The 19,200-nt window shown below is 43.8% G+C and overlaps 1 protein-coding gene across 5 annotated transcripts in view; it reads left to right on the top strand.

The window, feature by feature from the left end:
• The window catches only part of TROAP (trophinin associated protein), a 109,223-nt gene that overhangs the window by 52,985 nt on the left and 37,038 nt on the right, over positions 1–19,200 (top strand). For 4 of the 5 annotated variants that reach the window (XR_012227422.1, XM_073563466.1, XM_073563464.1 and 1 more), the window contains 2 exons: positions 16,932–17,004; positions 17,657–17,757. The exons of the other annotated variant lie outside the window; for it this stretch is intronic. Coding sequence is in view for 3 of the 4 variants with exons in the window: in XM_073563466.1 (XP_073419567.1) it covers positions 16,932–17,004; positions 17,657–17,757 (174 nt within the window). In the remaining variant the exon portion in view is untranslated. The remainder of the gene's footprint in view (positions 1–16,931; positions 17,005–17,656; positions 17,758–19,200) is intronic. 5 annotated transcript variants of the gene reach the window in all.

Raw genomic sequence — 19,200 nt, forward strand, 5'->3', positions numbered from 1 at the left:
AACTAATAAAGTAAAGAAAATATTTTTATTTTTATTTTTCCATTAGGGTTAGGGTTGAAAAGAGGGTTAGGGTTGAAAAGAGGGTTAGGGTTGAAAAGAGGGTTAGGGTTGAAAAGAGGGTTAGGGTTGAAAAGAGGGTTAGGGTTGAAAAGAGGGTTAGGGTTGAAAAGAGAGTGAGGGTTGAAAAGAGGGTTAGGGTTGAAAAGAGGGTTAGGGTTGGAAAGAGGGTTAGGGTTGGAAAGAGGGTTAGGGTTGGAAAGAGGGTTAGGGTTGGAAAGAGGGTTAGGGTTGGAAAGAGGGTTAGGGTTGGAATTAGGGTTAGGGTTGGAATTAGGGTTAGGGTTGGAATTAGGGTTAGGGTTGGAATTAGGGTTAGGGTTGGAATTAGGGTTAGGGTTGGAATTAGGGTTAGGGTTGGAATTAGGGTTAGGGTTGGAATTAGGGTTAGGGTTGGAATTAGGGTTAGGGTTGGAATTAGGGTTAGGGTTGGAATTAGGGTTAGAATTAGGGTTAGCGTTGGAATTAGGGTTAGGGCTGTGGTTAGGGGTGTGTTAGGGTTGGAGTTAGAATTGAGGGGTTTCCACTGTTTAGGCACATTAGGGGGTCTCCAAACGCGACATGGTGCAACCATTGATTCCAGCCAATTTTGCGTTCAAAAAGTCAAACGGTGCACCCTCCCTTCCAAGCCCTGACATGTGCCCAAACAGTGGTTTACCCCAACATATGGGGTATCAGCGTACTCAGGAAAAATTGCACAACAACTTTTGGGGACTAATTTCTCGTGTTACCCTTGGGAAAATAAAAAATTGGGGGCTAAAAAATTATTTTTGTGGAAAAAAATTATTTTTTCATTTTCACGTCTCTGCATTATAAACTTCTGTGAAGCACTTGGGGGTTCAAAGTGCTCACAACACATCTTACATACGTTCCTTGGAAGGTCTAGTTTCCAAAATGGGGTCACTTGTGGGGGGTTTCCACTGTTTAGGCACATCATTGGCTCTGCAAACGTAATTACGACCGCAGACTATTCCATCAAAGTCTGCATTTCAAAACGTCACTACTTCCATTCCGAGCCCTGACGTGTGCCCAAACAATGGTTCCCCCCCACATATGGGGTACCAGCATACTCAGGACAAACTGGACAACAACTTTTGGGGTCCAATTTCTCCTGTTACCCTTGTGAAAATAAAAAATTGCGAGCTAAAAAATCATTTTTTTGAGGAAAAAAAAGGATTTTTTATTTTCACGGCTCTGCGTTATAAACTTCTGTGAAGCACTTGGGGGTTCAAGGTGCTCACCACACATCTAGATAAGTTCCTTGGGGGGTCTAGTTTTCAAAATGAGGTCACATGCCGGGGGTTTCTACTGTTTAGGCACACAGGGGCTCTGCAAATGTAACATGACACCCTCAGACCATGCCATCAAAGTCAGCATTTCAAAATGTCACTACCTCCTTGCTGAGCCCCGACGTGTGCCCAAACAGTGGTTCCCCCCCACATATGGGGTATCAGCGTACTCAGGACAAATTGTACAACAACTTTTGGGGTCCAATTTATCCTGGTACCCCTGTGAAAATAAAAAATTGCGGACTAAAAATATTTTTTTTAAGAAAAAAAAATATTTTTTATTTTCACGGCTCTGCGTTATAAACTTCTGTGAAGCACCTGGGGGTTCAAAGTGCTCACTATGCATCTAGATAAGTTCCTTAGGGGGTCTAGTTTCCATACTGGGGTCATTTGTGGTGGAGCTCCAAAGTTTAGGCACACAGGGGCTCTCCAAACACGACATGGTGTCTGCTAACGATTGGAGCTAATTTTCATTTCAAAAAGTCAAATGGCACTCCTTCCCTTCTGAGCCCTGCCGTGCGCCCAAATAGTGGTTCCCCCCCACATATGGAGTACCAGCGTACTCAGGACAAACTGGACAACAACTTTTTTGGTCCAATTTCTCCTGTTACCCTTGTGAAAATAAAAAATAGCGTGCTAAAAAATCTTTTTTGAGGAAAAAAAATGATTTTTTATTTTCACTGCTCTACGTTATAAACTTTTGTGAAGCACTTGGGGGTTCAAAGTGCTCCCTACACATCTAGATAAGTTCCTTAAGGGGTCTAGTTTCCAAAATGGTGTCACTTGTGGGGGAGCTCCAATGTTTAGGTACACAGGGGCTCTCCAAACGCGACATGGTGTCCGATAACGATTGGAGCGAATTTTCCATTCAAAAAGTCAAATAGCGCTCCTTCACTTACGGACGCTGCCGTGCGCCCAAAGAGTGGTTTATGACCACATATAAGGTATCTGTGCACTCAGGAGAAATTGCCCAACACATTTTAGGATCCATTTTATCCTGTTGCCCATGTGAAAATGAAAAAACTGAGACCAAAAGAAAATTTTTGTGAAAAAAAAGTACTTTTTTTTTTTTTTTACCGATCAATTTGTGAAGCACCTGGGGGGTTCAAAGTGATCACTATGCATGTAGATAAGTTCCTTGGGGGGTCTAGTTTCCAAAATGGGGTCACTTGGGGGGAATCTCCAGTGCTTAGGCGCACAGCGACTCTCCAAACGCGACATGGCAAGCGCTAAATATTCCAGCATATTTTCCATTCAAAAAGTCAAATGTGCTCCTTCCGAGCCCTGCCGTGCGCCCAAACAGTGGTTTATGACCACATATGAGGTATCAGTGTACTCAGGAGAAATTGCCCAACAAATGTTAGGATCCATTTTATCCTGTAGCCCATGTGAAAATGAAAAAAATTAATGATAAAAAAATTTGTGGTGCAAAAAATAAAATGTCCATTTTTTCCTTCCACGTTGCTTTAGTTCCTGTGAAGCACCTGAAGGGTTAATAATCTCCTAGAATATAGTTTTGAGTAGCTTGAGGGGTGCAGTTTTTAGAATGGTGTCACTTTTGGGTATTTTCTGCCATAGACCCCTCAAAGTGACTTCAAATGTGAGGTGGTCCCTAAAAAAAAAATGGTTTTGTAAATATTGTTGTAAAAATGAGAAATCGCTGGTCAACTTTTAACCCTTATAACTTCCTAACAAAAAAAAAAATTGTTTCCAAAATTGTGCTGATGTAAAGTAGACATGTGGGAAATGTTATTTAGTAACTATTTTGTGTCACATCACTCTCTGGTTTAACAGAATAAAAATTCAAAATTTAAAAATTGCGAAATTTTCAAAATTTTTGCCAAATTTCTGTTTTTTTCACAAATAAACGCAAAAATTATCGACCTAAATGTACCACTAACATGAAGCCCAATATGTCACGAAAAAACAATCTCAGAATCGCTAAGATGCGTTGAAGTGTTCCAGAGTTATTACCTCATAAAGGGACACTGGTCAGAATTGCAAAAAATGGCCAGGTCATTAAGGTCAAAATAGGCTGGGTCATGAAGGGGTTAAACCTCCTAAAATGCTAACAAAATAATGTACAATTTTACAAACGGTACTGATGTAGAGCAGATGTGGGAATTATTAATTATTTTTTTGCTATGGTATGACTATCTGAATTAAAGGGATAATCGTTCAAAGTTTGAGAATTGCTATTTTTTTTTTTTTTTACATTTTTGTCAAATTTCTGATGTTTTGTGTTTATTTATAAAGAAAAAAAATCAACCTAAATTTACCATTATAAAGTATAATGTGTCACGAAAAAACAATCTCAAAATCAATGGAATTTGTTGAAGCGTCCCAAAGTTATTACCACATAAATTGACATTGGTCGGATTTTTAAAATTTGGCTCTGTCACTAAGGGGTTAAAAGTCTGCTCTGATAATGAGTGCGCTGGAAAGTAGTTGACTGCAAAATTCCGGGTCTGCGCATGCGCAGAGTGCATCGGGGAAGAAGTCTAGCCTGGAAATGCATGGAAAATACTTATGGGGCGGAGAGCAAATGCTGGAGGTGGGGCTGTGGCTGGTCCCTCATGTAGAACAGTGGTATGACCACCAGTGAGCGGATTGCTCCAGCTTTTCTTCCCTTGCTGAACATGAATTTGCAGCAGAAGCAGCATCATTGTCAAGGAGGATGCTGCAGCCATACGAGTGGCAGCAAGACCAGTCAGACAGAAGAACAGGGCAGGTTTGAGTCCATCACCTCCAGAGGAGAGAAATCATGTAAGCTGATTGAGCCTTTGGTTCCAGTACCCTAGACTGAATGCCAGAATGGTGAATGATCTTTGTGAAAGTTAATCATGTTAAATACAGGTGCTTCCCACAAAATTAGAATATCATCAAAAAGTGAATTTATTTCAGTTCTTCACTACAAAAAGTGAAACTCTTATATAGAGTCATTACAAACAGTGTGATCTATTTCGAGTGTTTATTTCTGTTAATATTGATGATTATGGCTTACTGCCAATTAAAACCCAAAAGTCATCTCAGTAAATTAGAATAAATAACAAAAAAACAACTGCAAAGGCTTCCTAAGTATTTTAAAAGGTCCCTCAGTCTGTTTCAGGAGGCTCCACAATCATGGGGGAAGACTGTTCTTTTGACGTGTCCAAAAGGCAGTCATTGACACACTCCACAAGGATGGTAAGCCACAAAAGGTCATTGCTAAAGAAGCTGGCTATTCAGAGTGCTGTATCCAAGCATATTAATGGAAGGTTGAGTGGAAGGAAAAAGAGGGGTAGAAAAAGGTGCACAAGCAATCAGGATAACCACAGCCTTGAAAGGATTAAGAAAAAGCCACTCAAAGATTTGGGGGAGATTCACAAGGAGAGGACTGCTACTGGAGTCATTTCTTCAAGAGCCACAACACATAGACGTATCAAGGACATGGGCTACAAGTGTCGCATTCCTTGTCAAGTCACTCATGACCAATAGACAACGCCAGCAATGTCTTACCTGGGCCAAGGCGAAAAAGAACTGGACTGTTGCTCAGTGGTCTAAGGCAGGGGTCCCCAACTGCCGGTCCGCGGCCCAGCACCGGGCCGCTGCAGTGCCCTTTACGGTCCGCGGACACAAGGGGAGCCAGGGGCGGTCAGTGGCGTAGCGGGGGCTGGGGCGGCGCACAGCAGTTCTTAGCGGCAGCCAGGGAGCGCGGAGCTGCAAGGACCCGTCCACTGCGTCCAGCTTCCTGCCCGCCACCCGTGCTTCCTGTCTCTGACTGACAGAGAGGAGCACGGCCGCTGCTGTGTCAGAGCGAGGAAGCGCGGGCGATGCTGCGACAGGTGAGAGGAGAGAGGTGGTGTGTGTGTGTATTTATGTCTGTCTGTGGGTGTGTGTGTGTAGCCTGGCCCTGGAGGAGATGGGTGTGTGTGTGTGTGTGTGTGTTGGTCTGTGTTTGTGTAGCCTGGCCCTGGAGGAGATGGGTGGGTGTGTGTGTGTGTGTGTGTTGGTCTGTGTTTGTGTAGCCTGGCCCTGGAGGAGATGGGGGTGTGTGTGTGTGTGTGTGTGTGTGTGTGTGTGTGTCTGTGTTTGTGTAGCCTGGCCCTGGAGGAGATGGGGACATGAGGAGAGTGATGGGGTGAAGGCAATGATGGAGAGACAGCAGTGATGGGGTGAAGGCAATGATGGAGAGACAGCAGTGATGGGGTGAAGGCAATGATGGAGAGACAGCAGTGATGGGGTGAAGGCAGTGATGGGGAGAGGGGAGTGATGGGGTGAAGGCAGTGATGGGGAGAGGGGAGTGATGGGGAGAGGGGAGTGATGGGGAGGGGGGAGTGATGGGGAGGGGGGAGTGATGGGGAGGGGGGAGTGATGGGGAGAAGGGAGTGATGGGGAGAAGGGAGTGATGGGGAGAAGGGAGTGATGGGGAGAAGGCAATGATGGGGAGAAGGGGGTGATGGAGCACTCATTCAAAACCTATGGTGAGTTGAGTCACATTATAAATGTTATTAAATTATAAGTATGCACTGCTAAACTACAACAGTGTCCATAGCCCCGCCCCCTTATGACCAAAGCCCCGCCCCTGCCACACCTCCATCCCCGCCCTGCTGGGCCATGGAAGAATGGTCTTGCTTGAAACTGGTCCCTGGTGCAAAAAAGGTTGGGGACCACTGGTCTAAGGTGGTTTCCGATGAAAATTAGTTTTGCATTTAATTGGGAAATTGAGGTCCCAGAGTCTGGAGGAAGAGTGGAGAGGCCACAATCCAAGCTGCTTGAGGTCTAGTGTGAAGTTTCCACAATCAGTGATGGTTTGGGGAGCCATGTCATCTGCTGGTGTAGGTCCACTGTGTTTTATCACGACCAAAGTCAGCGCAGCTGTCTACCAGGAAATTTTAGAGCACTTCATGCTTCCCTCTGCCGACAAGCTTTTTGGAGATGGAAATTTCATTCTCCAGCAGGCCTTGGCACCTGTCCACACTGCTAAAAGTACCAATATCTGGTTTAGAAACCACAGTATCGCTGTGCTTGATTGACCAGCAAACTTGCCTTACCGTAACCCCATAGAGAATCTATGGGGTATTGTCAAGAGGAAGATGAGACACCAGACCCAACAATACAGACGAGCTCAAGGCTGCTATCAAAGCAACCTGGGCTTCCATAACACCTCAGCAGTGCCACAGGCTGATCGCCTCCTTGTCATGCCTCATTGGTGCAGTAATTTATGCAAAAGGAGCCATGACAAGTATTTAGTGCATTTACTGAACATACATTTCAGCAGGTGTTATAAAGTATTCTAATTTACTGAGATAATGACTTTTGGGTTTTCATTGGCTGTAAGCCATAATCATCAACAATAACAGAAATAAACACACAAAGTTGATCACTGTTTGTAATGACTCTATATAATTTGCGTTTCACTTTTTTGTATTGAAGAACTGAAATAAATTTAACTTTTTGGTCTTCTAAATTTGGGAGAAGCAACTGTAGGTCCCTTGCTCTCTGTATTTTTACTAGGAAAGGTCTAAGAAGTGTAGCGCCAAGATTAAAAACAAAAAATGTGCACTGTGCAGAATAAGTTACCTAGCACATACCAGAAGACAAGTTAACCCCAACTTCCCCATGGATTAAAATCTGTAATTAGGTCAGATGTCAAGGATTCCATCAAATTTATTCAAAAGGAAGGGGTTTGAAACGAGAAAAAAATTGTAAATCGCAGATAACTGATTCATCTGATTCCGTACTATTTGAAGATGGAGATGAGTCAGACTCTTCTTCCTCCTCTTCCTCATCCTCTGATAGTGATATGGGGGGGGCAGGCCATGTTTTTCCATGGAATACACAGACAAGCTAGTTAAAGCCATAAGGGCCACCATGAGTATCTTGGATGCATTGAATTTTGCTTAACTCTTGTCACATGTTCATATTGTCCTTTGTGTAGTGGGGAGACTATTACTACATCAATTGATTGTCTCTGCAACCCCCATTTCATGTGTGGTATTTACATTGGGCATACATTTGTTTGTACTGTTATACAGCTTTTTGCATTGGGTATTATACCCTTAAATTGAGGAATTGTTTTGACCTGTATCTACACACAAGTTATTGATTGTTATAACCTGTCAGCATTTTATTCTTGTTAATTAAATTCTATCCATTCATTCCTATACTATTGCTTGTTTTCCCACTTGTAGATTACTAGGGGTTATTTGGGCTAGTTTGGGACAGCCGTCGCGGAGTGTGGGCGCCAAACAACCGTATCTTTTAGGATGCCAACCTACACTGTCAGGAAGGGTTAGCAGGTTATTGTGTTGAGGGAGCGCTAAATTAACCCTTCACGGTTGACCAGGTGATTTGCAAATTAATCCACAAGGCATTACTAGCAACTGGGAATGATCAGACGGAGACGTGTGCCTCTGTATGGGAGGATCAAGGCAGATCGCTAACCCCGTTTGTCACCTTTTTATAGTATTTTGCTTAATTATGCAAAGTACTCGGCTACCAATAGCATCATCGTGACACATTTACTTTATAAGCCAATAGTATTGCAAGAAAATCGGTATATGTCCCTAGCTGCGTGACATAGAAAATAAAACAATAGCAGATTCTTCAGGGTCTCATATCTTCTACAAGCTGGAACAGTCTGGTTTCATAACAACCGTGAACTTTCATCTAGTTAAGTTACAAAATTTAACTCGTAAACAGCAAAATGGCGTCGCAAGCACAAAAATGGAGGTCTGGAGAACAAGATGTCCCGTAATCTCAATACTGTACTTCACAATCCCCCCAAGATAAATTTTGTTAACTAATATGCAGCATCAGAGGTGCTATCACAAGCCATAAGCTCGAGGGGTACCGGTCTTCACATGGCTGATGCCGTATTCAGTCATGGCTGTTGCGGCGCACCCATCCCCCCTGTATGCTACAATTTCCGAATAACAATTTTTTTGATAACAGTGGTGGAGATCTTTTGAAGGTAGCCATGCGCTTGGCTTCAACTTATTCATCAAATAACCTTTTGAGATCGGTGTAGAGAAGAGCAGGGGTGACGACGTCTTTGGTATCATCATTAGCTGTCCTAGTGCAGAATTTACTAATACATACAAAAATACACCAAAGAACAAGTTTTAGCATCACATAGACAACAAGGATACAGGCAGCAATGTCTAACAAGCTTTGTAAGATCTCAGCTATCCAGCCCCCAATTCCCTTAAACCAATTGGCTGGATTGAGAAAGGAGAAGGTGTCTGACCACCGGCTGTCCTTAGTACGATCATTATCTTTATCGTATTGATCTGAGTCTTTGAATATCTTCTAACTTTAATTTTAATTTCTGTCAATAATAATATGGAAAATGCGAAAAATCAAAACATTATGTCTCCTTTATTTGTTATTGGCTTGTTGGGTGATAAGGAGAACTTGATAGGGACCGTCTAGTCTGTGCTTTCTGACATGCCTTTTCACGACTACAAAATCATCAGGCTTCAGGTTATGACAGGTGTCGGTTTCTGCTGAATCTGGAAGAGAAGAAGAAATTATAGCATGGGTGTTAGCAAGATTTTTACGAAGTTGAATAACATATTGAACAGCATGGTCAGTTTCTTGGAAATTTGCAACTGGGGACCTAGCACCAAACAATGTCTCATATGGGGACAGGCCATGTTTTGCAATAGGGGTAGTACGAATGTGGTATAGTACAATGGGTAGGAGCTCTGGCCATGGAACCGTAGTCTCCTGCATCATTTTGGTCAATTGTCCCTTCAACGTGCCGTTCAGCCTCTCAACTTTCCAACTGGATTGTGGATGGTACGGAGTATGGAGGGCTACAGTGGATCCAAGCATTGTCAGAACTTCTTGGTACACATGAGAAGAAAAGGCCGTATATAACACCAGATCGGGATTTGGAAGTGGATTCTCACTGACATTTGGTGGAGTAGCTGTTTCTTCAGTCAGAAATTGTTAACAATCATGTTGGAGATAATCCTCATCACTGCCATCTTTCTTGGGGACCGGAGTAGCGGGGTTGATTGTAGTACAGCGATACAACTTAGTCAGGAAAAAGGAGTGAACACTGCAGCCGTAAGTGTCGTTGCACAGTCAAATGTCTTGGTTGCTGAAATATCAGTATTGCTGCAATGTCATGCGGGCAAAAATATGCGTTTCATGTCCAAGAAGACGTTGGAGTTCAGCTTCATCTTTTGGGAAAGGAAGGGAGCTGACAGCTATTTTTCTTTCTTCTGTGAGGTGTCTGACACCCTGAAGGAGACAGTGACCCAAGAATATCACTTGACCAAGGCAGAACTGAAGTTTCGAGGCCGAAACCCGACAGTTCAATGCTGCCAGATGCTTGTGGAGGCTAACGGTGGCAGCAATTGCTTCCTGCTCCATCTGTGCACACAACAAAAAATCATCCACATACTGAAACAGCGTGACCTGGGGGTGATCTAACTGCTAGGACAAAAGACACTCGCTCATATTTTTTGCAAACTGATTGGGACTGTTTTGGGCCCCTTGTGGCATAACTGTCCATATTAACTGTCGTCCCTGATAAGTGAAAGCAAGCAGAAACTGGCAATCTGGGTGTAACGGAATGCTAAAGAAGGCATTGGCAAGGTCGATGACTGTAAACCAAGCAGCATCCTGGGGAATTTGGAACAAAAGAGTATGTGGATTAGGCACCACTGGAGTTTCCAGAACAGTAGCTGCATCAACTGCCCCGTAGATCTTGTACCAGCCGGTACACAGAGGGTTGGCCAGGAGGGGTCTTTTTCTTAACGGGAAACAAGGGCGTTTTACATGGAGAAACACAGGGTACCAGAGCACCGTTATCAAGTAACGTTTGCATTTTTCCCTGATAATGTTTCCAAGGATATTGATGGACTTTGGGAAAAGGGGCACCTGGTTTGAGAAACACTTTTACTGGTTCTACAGGCACTTTCCCTATATCATTTGGCCCTTTTGACCAAAGTTTAGATGGTATCTCTGATAGGTATGAATGGGGTGAGCCGTTGATCCTCAGGCAATATTGGGGGTGGATCTGGGCCTATCAGGGCCATCATAACTGTGGGAAGGGCATGCAGAATACAGATTTCCTCACTGTCTTCATTTGCATAAGGGTTATGTAACGTAAGAACCATCTGACCATTTTGGATTTGTATTCTGGAGAGGAACTGTGATAATAAATCTGCCCCTAGTAAATTTACTGGACATGTGGGAGAGATTACAAACTGAGCAGTAACCTCGGGGAAGGGTCCCACAGGGTTGGGTTTTGTAAGAGTATGTTTACTGGGTCTGCCATCTACTCCGATTAAAACAGTGGGGGTATGACAATCTCTGAAAGTGACCGAGTCGGCCACAGCGCCAGCATTGCAGACAAGAATTGGCACGGCGGATCTGGGAAGTAAGGTTCCCAGCCATAGGATTGGAAGAGATATTGGAGTAGGGAGATGAATTTTTGTGTGCCACTGATAAGGAGGAGCTATGTGCCTGCAGCTGCGGTGGCGTCTGAGATTGGAGGGTGAAGCGATGGGGGCTGGAATAGCTGCGGCTGCTGGCTTGCTTTTTTTTTTTTTTTTTTCCTTTCCCTGCTGATACAGAGCGAGCAAGATTCTTCTGAAAACTTTTTTTTTTTTTCTCTACTTTTAATCATCGTCCGGAGTCTTTCTGGCACATTACTGTCAGTTCCTTCTTAATCTATCACTTTCTCACACCACAGTCACTTTCTTGCACCACAGAGCATCCAGTCCTTGCCATAATGATAGACAATTTTCCTTCTTCAACATAGCAATAACAGAAACAGTCAGAATTCACTTCCTCTGTTCTTCCTAACACCTTCGTCACACAATTCATGTGCCAAGCCACGGAATTCTTCTTTTCCATTTTGTCCCCCCGGACAGCGCCATGGAGGTAGTCCTCCCTTGACCTATAACGGGACAGGATCACAAAGAGGTTAAAAGGCCCCTCCCACCTCCACCCTCCAGTGTTTTTCCTGTCCCAAAGGGGACGGTTGTATGAGAGGGTGCTCCGTGAGGAGTGAAGATAGGTGAATGTTTGATGGGGCCCAGGGGGATCGGGCGGCTGGTCCAAACCTTCCCCCTGTCAAGTAGCCCGGGGCTGAAACCCTCCTGGGTGGAGGTCCCTCAGCCACAGAGACCAGGGCCAGGGGGGTCGGGCGGCTGGTCCATACCTTCCCCCTGTCAAGTAGCCCGGGGCTGAAACCCTCCTGGGTGGGGGTCCCTCAGCCACAGAGACCAGGGTGCGGACGAGTGCTGACTATCCCTCCTGACACCTCTGGATATATATCTAATATATAAAGCTCGTGTGTGTGTATGTGTGTATGTCCGGGATTGGCATCACACAGTCGCAGCTACAGCCACAAAATTTGGCACAGTCACATGTCTGGACCCCGAGAGTGTCCTAGGCTATGGTGTGAGGTGAAATTTTAATCCTGCGCGTTCCAATTCACCAAGCAATTTTGCCCCTATCTACATAATGGGGAAAAAGTGTGTATCAAGCCCCGCCCCTCATTGTCATAATTGTTGCCATGGCGACGCTGATGTCGTCATAGGTTGCAAGCCCCGCCGCTCATGATGTCATAATGGTTGACTATGGGATGGAGGATGTGTGATGGGTATATGGGCACTGGACTATGGGATGGAGGATATGTTTGACGGGTATATGGGCACGGGACTATGGGATGGAGGATGTGTGATGGGTATATGGGCACTGGACTATGGGATGGAGGATATGTATGACGGTTATATGGGCACGGGACTATGGGATGGCGGATATGTATGATGGGTATATGGGCACTCGACTATGGGATGGTGAATATGTATGATGGGTATATGGGCATGGGACTATGGGATGGAGGATGTGTGGGTATATGGGCACTCTACTATGGGATCGTGGATATGTATGATGGGTATATGGGCACGGGACTATGGGATGAAGGATAATTATAATTTGCTATAACTAACCACAGTTAGTTACTATGCCCGGGCAGCGCCGGGCTCTTCGGCTAATATGTGTGTGTGTGTATGTATGTACATGTGGGTGTATGTAATATATATATATATATATATATATATATATATATATATATATATATATATATATATATATAAAATTTTTTTTTTTTTTTTTTTTTATTTATTAGCGCTGTCATTCAGGTAGGGAATACTCGCTTGGCAGCCAAATAATCAGATCCGGCACGGGTTTTCCATAAAACAATAACAGTCCATGTGGTTTATTCAGGCATCATAAACCCACAGCAGCAACAAAGTTCATATAAACAGCATAGCGTCCATGACAGAGTACTGCTCTTTTATCCTTATGGTCACACAGGCTTTGCTTCATTCCGCCAACAGGCTATACAGTCTCTTAGTTACACTCCCGTGTCAGGGTTACCTCATAGTTGCTTCACCACGCAGCAGGCGTCCATTCCCTCTCCTTGGGAACTCTCACACGTGCAGCCATTACTCACAGCATTCACATTCTGTCAGACAGGAAGCCCCATCTCCCAGCGGGACCTTCCACAACCCCTGGGTGGATTTGTAGGTAGCTCTCCCTAACCCATTGGCACGAAACCTCAGCAGTATCACTGCTGATCAACACATACACAAGTTTTCATCTCAAGGCCACCCACCTCGAAATACATTACGATCATTCTGCATCCTACACCTATCAGGACACTGGAAATGCTTATACGCCTGTCCTGGAACACCCACACAGCGCCCCCTAGCGGACAGAGTGGTCACTGCACATATATATATACGCCTGACTCTAACAGTGATCAGGATTTCAGGATATTTTGACTATAAAGAGTCACAATCACTGGTCAATCCGGGGTGTCCGTCCCTTATGAGGTATGGTTCGTACACTGGGCTCCCAACGGGACTGCACCTCTGTATGATTCCACCCAAGAATCACCCCACCATCAAGGACAAACCTCAGATCCTCTTTGGAGCAACAAACACAGGAGAATCACACCAACGGTCAGTCTGAACAGTATAACTGCCAACTTACCGTGGTTGTCGTGGGGGATGATCATCAGTCCCAATTTTCCAGTGCCTGTGTCCGGTCCAAGGGTCCTTTTGTCTTGTTGTCCTCCGGGGGCAGAGGCGTCCCTATTCGGGGTACCTACATTGGGCGCCAGCCTTTGAGGGAGGGCTAAATTAACCCTTCATTGTTGACTAGGTGACTTCCAAATTAATCCACAAGGCGTTGCTAGCAACTGGGAATGACCAGACGGAGACGTGTGCCTCTGTATGGGAGGATCAAGGCAGATCGCTAACCCCGTTTATTATGTCACTATTTTATAGTATTTTGCTTAATTACTTTATAAGCCTAATAGTATTGCAAGAAAATCGGAATATGTCCCTAGCTGCGTGACATAGAAAATAGAACAATAGCACATTCTTCAGGGTCTCATATCTCCTATCTTGTACAAGCTTGAACAGTCTGGTTTCATAACAACCGTGAACTTTCATCTAGTTAAGTTACAAAATTTAACTCATAAGCAACAAAATGGCGTCGCAAGCACAAAAATGGAGGGCTGGAGAACAAGATGTCCCGTACATCTGAATACTGTACGTCACAATTGTAGGGAATTGGACAGGTTATATCTATGCTGGTTTGTGTTATTGGTATACACTGGGTTGGTGAATTTTAATATTTATGAATAAAATTTTGTTTTATTGGGAATATACGCACTATTTAAGGTTTATTCCGTAGTCCTTGAGGACATTTTTTTTTTTAAATTTTTCTCCAAGGGTATTTACAAATATTATACTGGAAGTGACAGCGCATTTCCGGGAACAGATCACAGTAAATCCCATCCTTAGACAATTTTGTAGTGGTGGACAGGTCAATAGAACACTGCAATTGTCAGCTGATAGAAGTCAATACCATCCTTGACCAGGTTGGTCTGGCTTCTAAACCTAAAGTAATCAAAACTGGAACCACTGAATGTTCAATCTCTCAAGTTTTATTTATAGAGTCCAAAATAAGTAGTGTCTATTGCCAGAAGAAAAGCGGGTCAAGGTAATGACCTTGGTCTCAGTGGCGATAACCACACCTACCATGACTCTAAGAAGGGCAATGTCACTACTAGGGATGATGACCTCATGTATTCCAGCAGTCAAATGGGCTCAGGTACACGCCAGACAATTGCAACTGGACATTCTGAGTGACGAAAAAAGACTGAGGCTTAGAAGGAAAGATGGTTCGTTATCTGGTGACTATCGATTTCGTGGTATGGTAGGAGGAAATGGGATATCTGTCACTAGGAGTCCCTTGGTTATATCAGATCGAAGATATAATAATGATGGATGCAAGCTAGGATGGATGGGGAATGCATCTGAAGGATTGTGTGGTCCAGGGAATCTGGTCAGGAAACAAAATGAAATGTTCATCAAACATGAAAGATCTGCTGGCAGTAAAATATACGATTGCAAAGTTACTTTCCTGTCTGCAAGGTCATCATGTTTGTATCCTTTCAGACAATGGGACAGCAGAAGCCTCCATCAGCCATGTGGACGGCAAGATATCCCACTCTCCGATGGTGGTAGCGAAGGAGATCTTTCAGATTGCAGAACATCATTTGATACTAGCATCATTATATATAAAGGGAAAGGACAACTAAAGAGCATATTCCCTAAGTCGAAAGACATGGAGATTGGGAGCTATACAGTATTCCTACAAATTGTCTATCGATAGGGCCACCCAGACCTAGACCTGTTTGCAAACCAACAGGAAGGTGAAAATATTCTGCTCTCCAGCTACAAGAGATAAACCCATGTAGTAGATGCTTTGCAGATTACTTGGGACTTCGACCTTGCCTATGCCTTTCCCTTGTTGATGTTGATTCCAGCAGTATGGAGATAAATTATCATCACTCTATTTATATAGCGCCAACATATTCTGCAGCGCTTCAGTTTTTGCACACATGATGATCGCTGTCCCCGATGGTGCTCACAATCTAAATTCCCTATCAATATGTCTTTGGAATGTGGGAGGAATTATGGGTAGAACCTGGGCTAGGTTCTTTTCTAATTCGGTGGGAAAGTTTGGGTAGTGAGTTACCAATTTGATGCCATTAGAATTCCTCCAGAAGGGTATGGATTTGGGCCTATCTACTAGCACTCTTAAGGTGCTGGTGTTGGCCCCAGGAGCCTTATAAAACTATAACCTGGCGGCTAATAAATGGATTGTTAGATTTATCAAAGTATGTGATAGATCCAGGCCGATACCTAGCTTGAGGATATCTCCCTGGGATTTAAATTTGGCCCTAGAAGTGTTAAGCCCCACTTTGAACCACTAGAAGGGTTGTCTATCAAGATTCTCACCTTTTTAAAAACTGTAATTTTGGTGGCATTCACTTCTGTTCGGAGAGTCCGTGACATACAAGCCTTGTTGGTTATTCATCCGTTTACTCAGATTTTTGATTGTCTGAAGACCACACAGCCTATCTTCTGAAAGTGGCCACAAAATTCTATAGAAATAAATTCATAGAATCATAGAATGGTAGAGTTGAAATTGTTCTCCCCTCCTTTTTTTTAATTGTCCTAAAAATGCAAAGGCGCAGAGACTTCACAAACTACATGTGTGACAAGCCCTGGTAGAGTAATTGGCTGTGATGAAACAGTGGAGGAAGAGTGAGGCCTTGTTTGTTTCTTTCCAGGGGGGTTAGGAAAGGCCTCAAGGTGACGAGCGATATCCTAGCTAGATGGAATAGAGAAGCCATTAGATTTGCCTACTCCTCTAGTAATGTATAAGTTCCCGAGAACTTGAAGGCTCATTGCACTGGGGCTGTAGTGAGCTCCTGGGCAGAAAAGGCGGAAGTATCTATTGACCGGATATGTAAGGCAGCAACGTGTTCTTTTCCTTCCACCTTCCATAAACATTATCTACTTGATCTTTCTTCCTCTGCTGATCTATTCTTTTGGGAGAAAGGAGTTACAAGCAGTGATTCCTCCCTAAGGTGAATTTGTTCTATATAACTCTTGGGTGGTGCTGTCATGAGAGAAGGAGACAATTACCAGTAATGGGATTTTCCGGAGCCCATGAGAGCACCCTTATATTCCCTCCCCTTTTTTTCACTGGTTTGTGTGCACTACTTAAGATTGGATGTACTGTATAGTTAGAAAATGTGATCTTTAATTGGTGATGGTTGTACAAATAACTGTCTGGAGGTCCTCTCATGGTCTGAAACCCAACTGATGAGGAGGAGAGTTGCCGCCATTTTATTTAGTAGGTTTCTTGATGGGTGGATACCCTGTCTCAGGTGGTGCTGTCATGGCCTCTGGAAAATCCTGTTACTAGGTAAGTAACTAAGATTTTCTTTGGAATAAGACAATGGATCACAGATATTAAGGTATAATTTTATTCAGCTTCCTATGAACTACATGCCCATATAGAAGGCTCAGGATGGTTGGTCAAACGGAGAGATTTCCTTTTAGAATCATTTAATTCCTTTGGGAAATTGCATGAAAAACAAATCTGATTTAATGGATTTCTCAAGAGTGGATTGGACAAGTCCCATAGTAAGAACTATAACGATAACGTCCTCGTCTTAGCGATTCTTATGTAGTTTATGCATTTCAGATCTCTTTAGACTTTGTGTCAACACCAAAGCCTTACTATGGACGAATGTCTGCCATGGCCGTTCCCATTAAAGGTAAGCATTTTGCTTCTTTACATGTTGTAGATCTGTTTAGAACGCTTGATTTTCTGTTTGCTTTATCAACTGTGAAATGCATGTGAATATCTAAAGCAGGGGTTTTCTGGTGTAAACAATTTTGTTCACAGACATTGGGGTATTTTAAAGTAATATGGGAAGGAAACGCCAAACTGGGTAGTGTCAGCAGCTTCACTCCCATTCACTTCAATAATAGCTGAGCTGCAATACCCAAGTACGCCACTACTTGGTGTCAGGAGCTGTCGTTTCCCTGGTCCTTATGCTGTGTACATCTGCAGCTTGTGTGCTGGTAGTTATTCCCCTAGTCCTCGTAAATGTCTGTTGGATACCACACATCATCCATGTGTTTTATTATCTTCTAAAGATGCACCCGAGATATGAAACTGCAGATTAGGAACATGATGAGGAAGATTTCACTACTGTACTGGTGTCAGGGTAACACTGGGGAACACTGCTAATGGTGCCCATTTTCCACTGGCTATCAATTGAATCTCTAATTTCTTCTTCAATAGCAATTCTACCCCAATGTACATCAGTAAATTTTGTGTATAATGGTAATATGTCTATTAAACAAAATAGTTTTGCTAGAAGTGTCTGCTGTATACAATTTACCTGATCTCTTGCTTCTCAGACATCGCATCTAGCCCTTGTCGAGTTGCTAGGACACTGACGACTGACAAATCCTCAAGTGGATCAGCTAAGAGGGTGCAGCAATTGTACTCCTCTGCTATGGTTTGTTATTTATTCATCTATTTATTCAACGTATGATTTTTTTTTTTTTTGGAGGAGATACGTTGATCTAATGCCGCTAGGCATTGCAGCATGAGCGCTGTGAGGCACCACGCCGCCGCTTTTTGAACGCAATAGGGACCCAATGAGAGGTTCGCCGTTACGTGTCAGTGAGCTTCATACAGTATGATCAGAATGTTTAACAAAGAGACTCATGTTCAGTAATATATATTTTTAACTAGCGGTGTTAGATCAGCGCATTATTACTATTATTTATTATTATTATTTATTTTTTTATCATTTCACTGCTTGTGTTAAAACAATGTTTCACTTAAAAATAGAATCATTTGCTATCCGTTTGTAAATGTCTGTCTACCCCCCCCCCTTTTCACTCAACCTCTTCCTCAGCCTTGCCTGTAGCTGTTGTATGTTCAGACCATGTACCTGTATGGTGAGACATAGCCATTACACAGAGCATAGCAGGGGCACATTTATAGGATTATCTCCGCACAGGAACATTTTATTTAAACGTCCAATTGTGTAACTTATTATTGTTCCAAGATCTGTTGATTAAAATTAACTTTTGTTCGTGGGAAAACACCTTAAGTTCCCTGTTGTATCCGTAACATCCTCCTTTTGGTTAGTTTGAATGCAGCCTAAGAAACTTTAAAGCGAACCTGTCAGCAGTTTTGTCTGCTATAAGATGCGGCCAATGCCTTTCAGGGCTTATCTACAGCAATCTAGAGTGCTGTATATAAGCCCCCGATCTGACCTGAAAGAGAAGGAAAATAAGTTTTTTCCGTCACCCATGACTGCACCACGAGAAAGGATCCGCCCTTCAAGGACAGGAAATCTTCAAGATAAAAAGCGTGGCTCCTCTCTCGGCATCAGTTGGTTTCCTGTCCTTGATGGGGAACCTTCAAGATCAAAGCTTGAAGACTGAAGAGGATGCCCAGGCCTGGTCAGATGTTTTTTTTGGCAGGCAACGGCCTGCTGCATCCGTCACCAGGTGCCAGTAGTCGCCTCTGAGGCCACATTTTACCGTGCCCTCCCTGAGGGAAGCATGGACACAGCCCGTCAGACAACGCCCGGGTGAAGATAGAAGCCTTGGAGGCCACGTTGGTGTACTCTCCCTGATGAATGCAGCCTGCGAGCTTTGGTGTCCGGGTGAGGCAAAGTTCCTCGGAGGCCACATTTACTGTGCTCTCCCTGTTGAGAAATGGTAGCCATGCAGCCCGTGAGGCACATCGGTGCCCGGGTGAATTTGGCTCCACAGAGGACACGTTATCGTGTCTTCCCTGTTGAGCGGGATCATCAGGCCCTGGACTGAGAGCCTTTCCCTTTAATTCCCTCCTGGGTGTACCTGAGTCCTTCCTCCGGAGGACGGCCTGACCGCAGATTCTGGGGCTCCGGCTTCAACCTTTACTTGGAGGGACTTCCAGGCCC

Source organism: Dendrobates tinctorius, unplaced genomic scaffold (assembly GCF_039654945.1).
Source record: "Dendrobates tinctorius isolate UK_male_01 unplaced genomic scaffold, ASM3965494v1 ptg000388l, whole genome shotgun sequence".
NCBI lineage: Eukaryota > Metazoa > Chordata > Amphibia > Anura > Dendrobatidae > Dendrobates > Dendrobates tinctorius.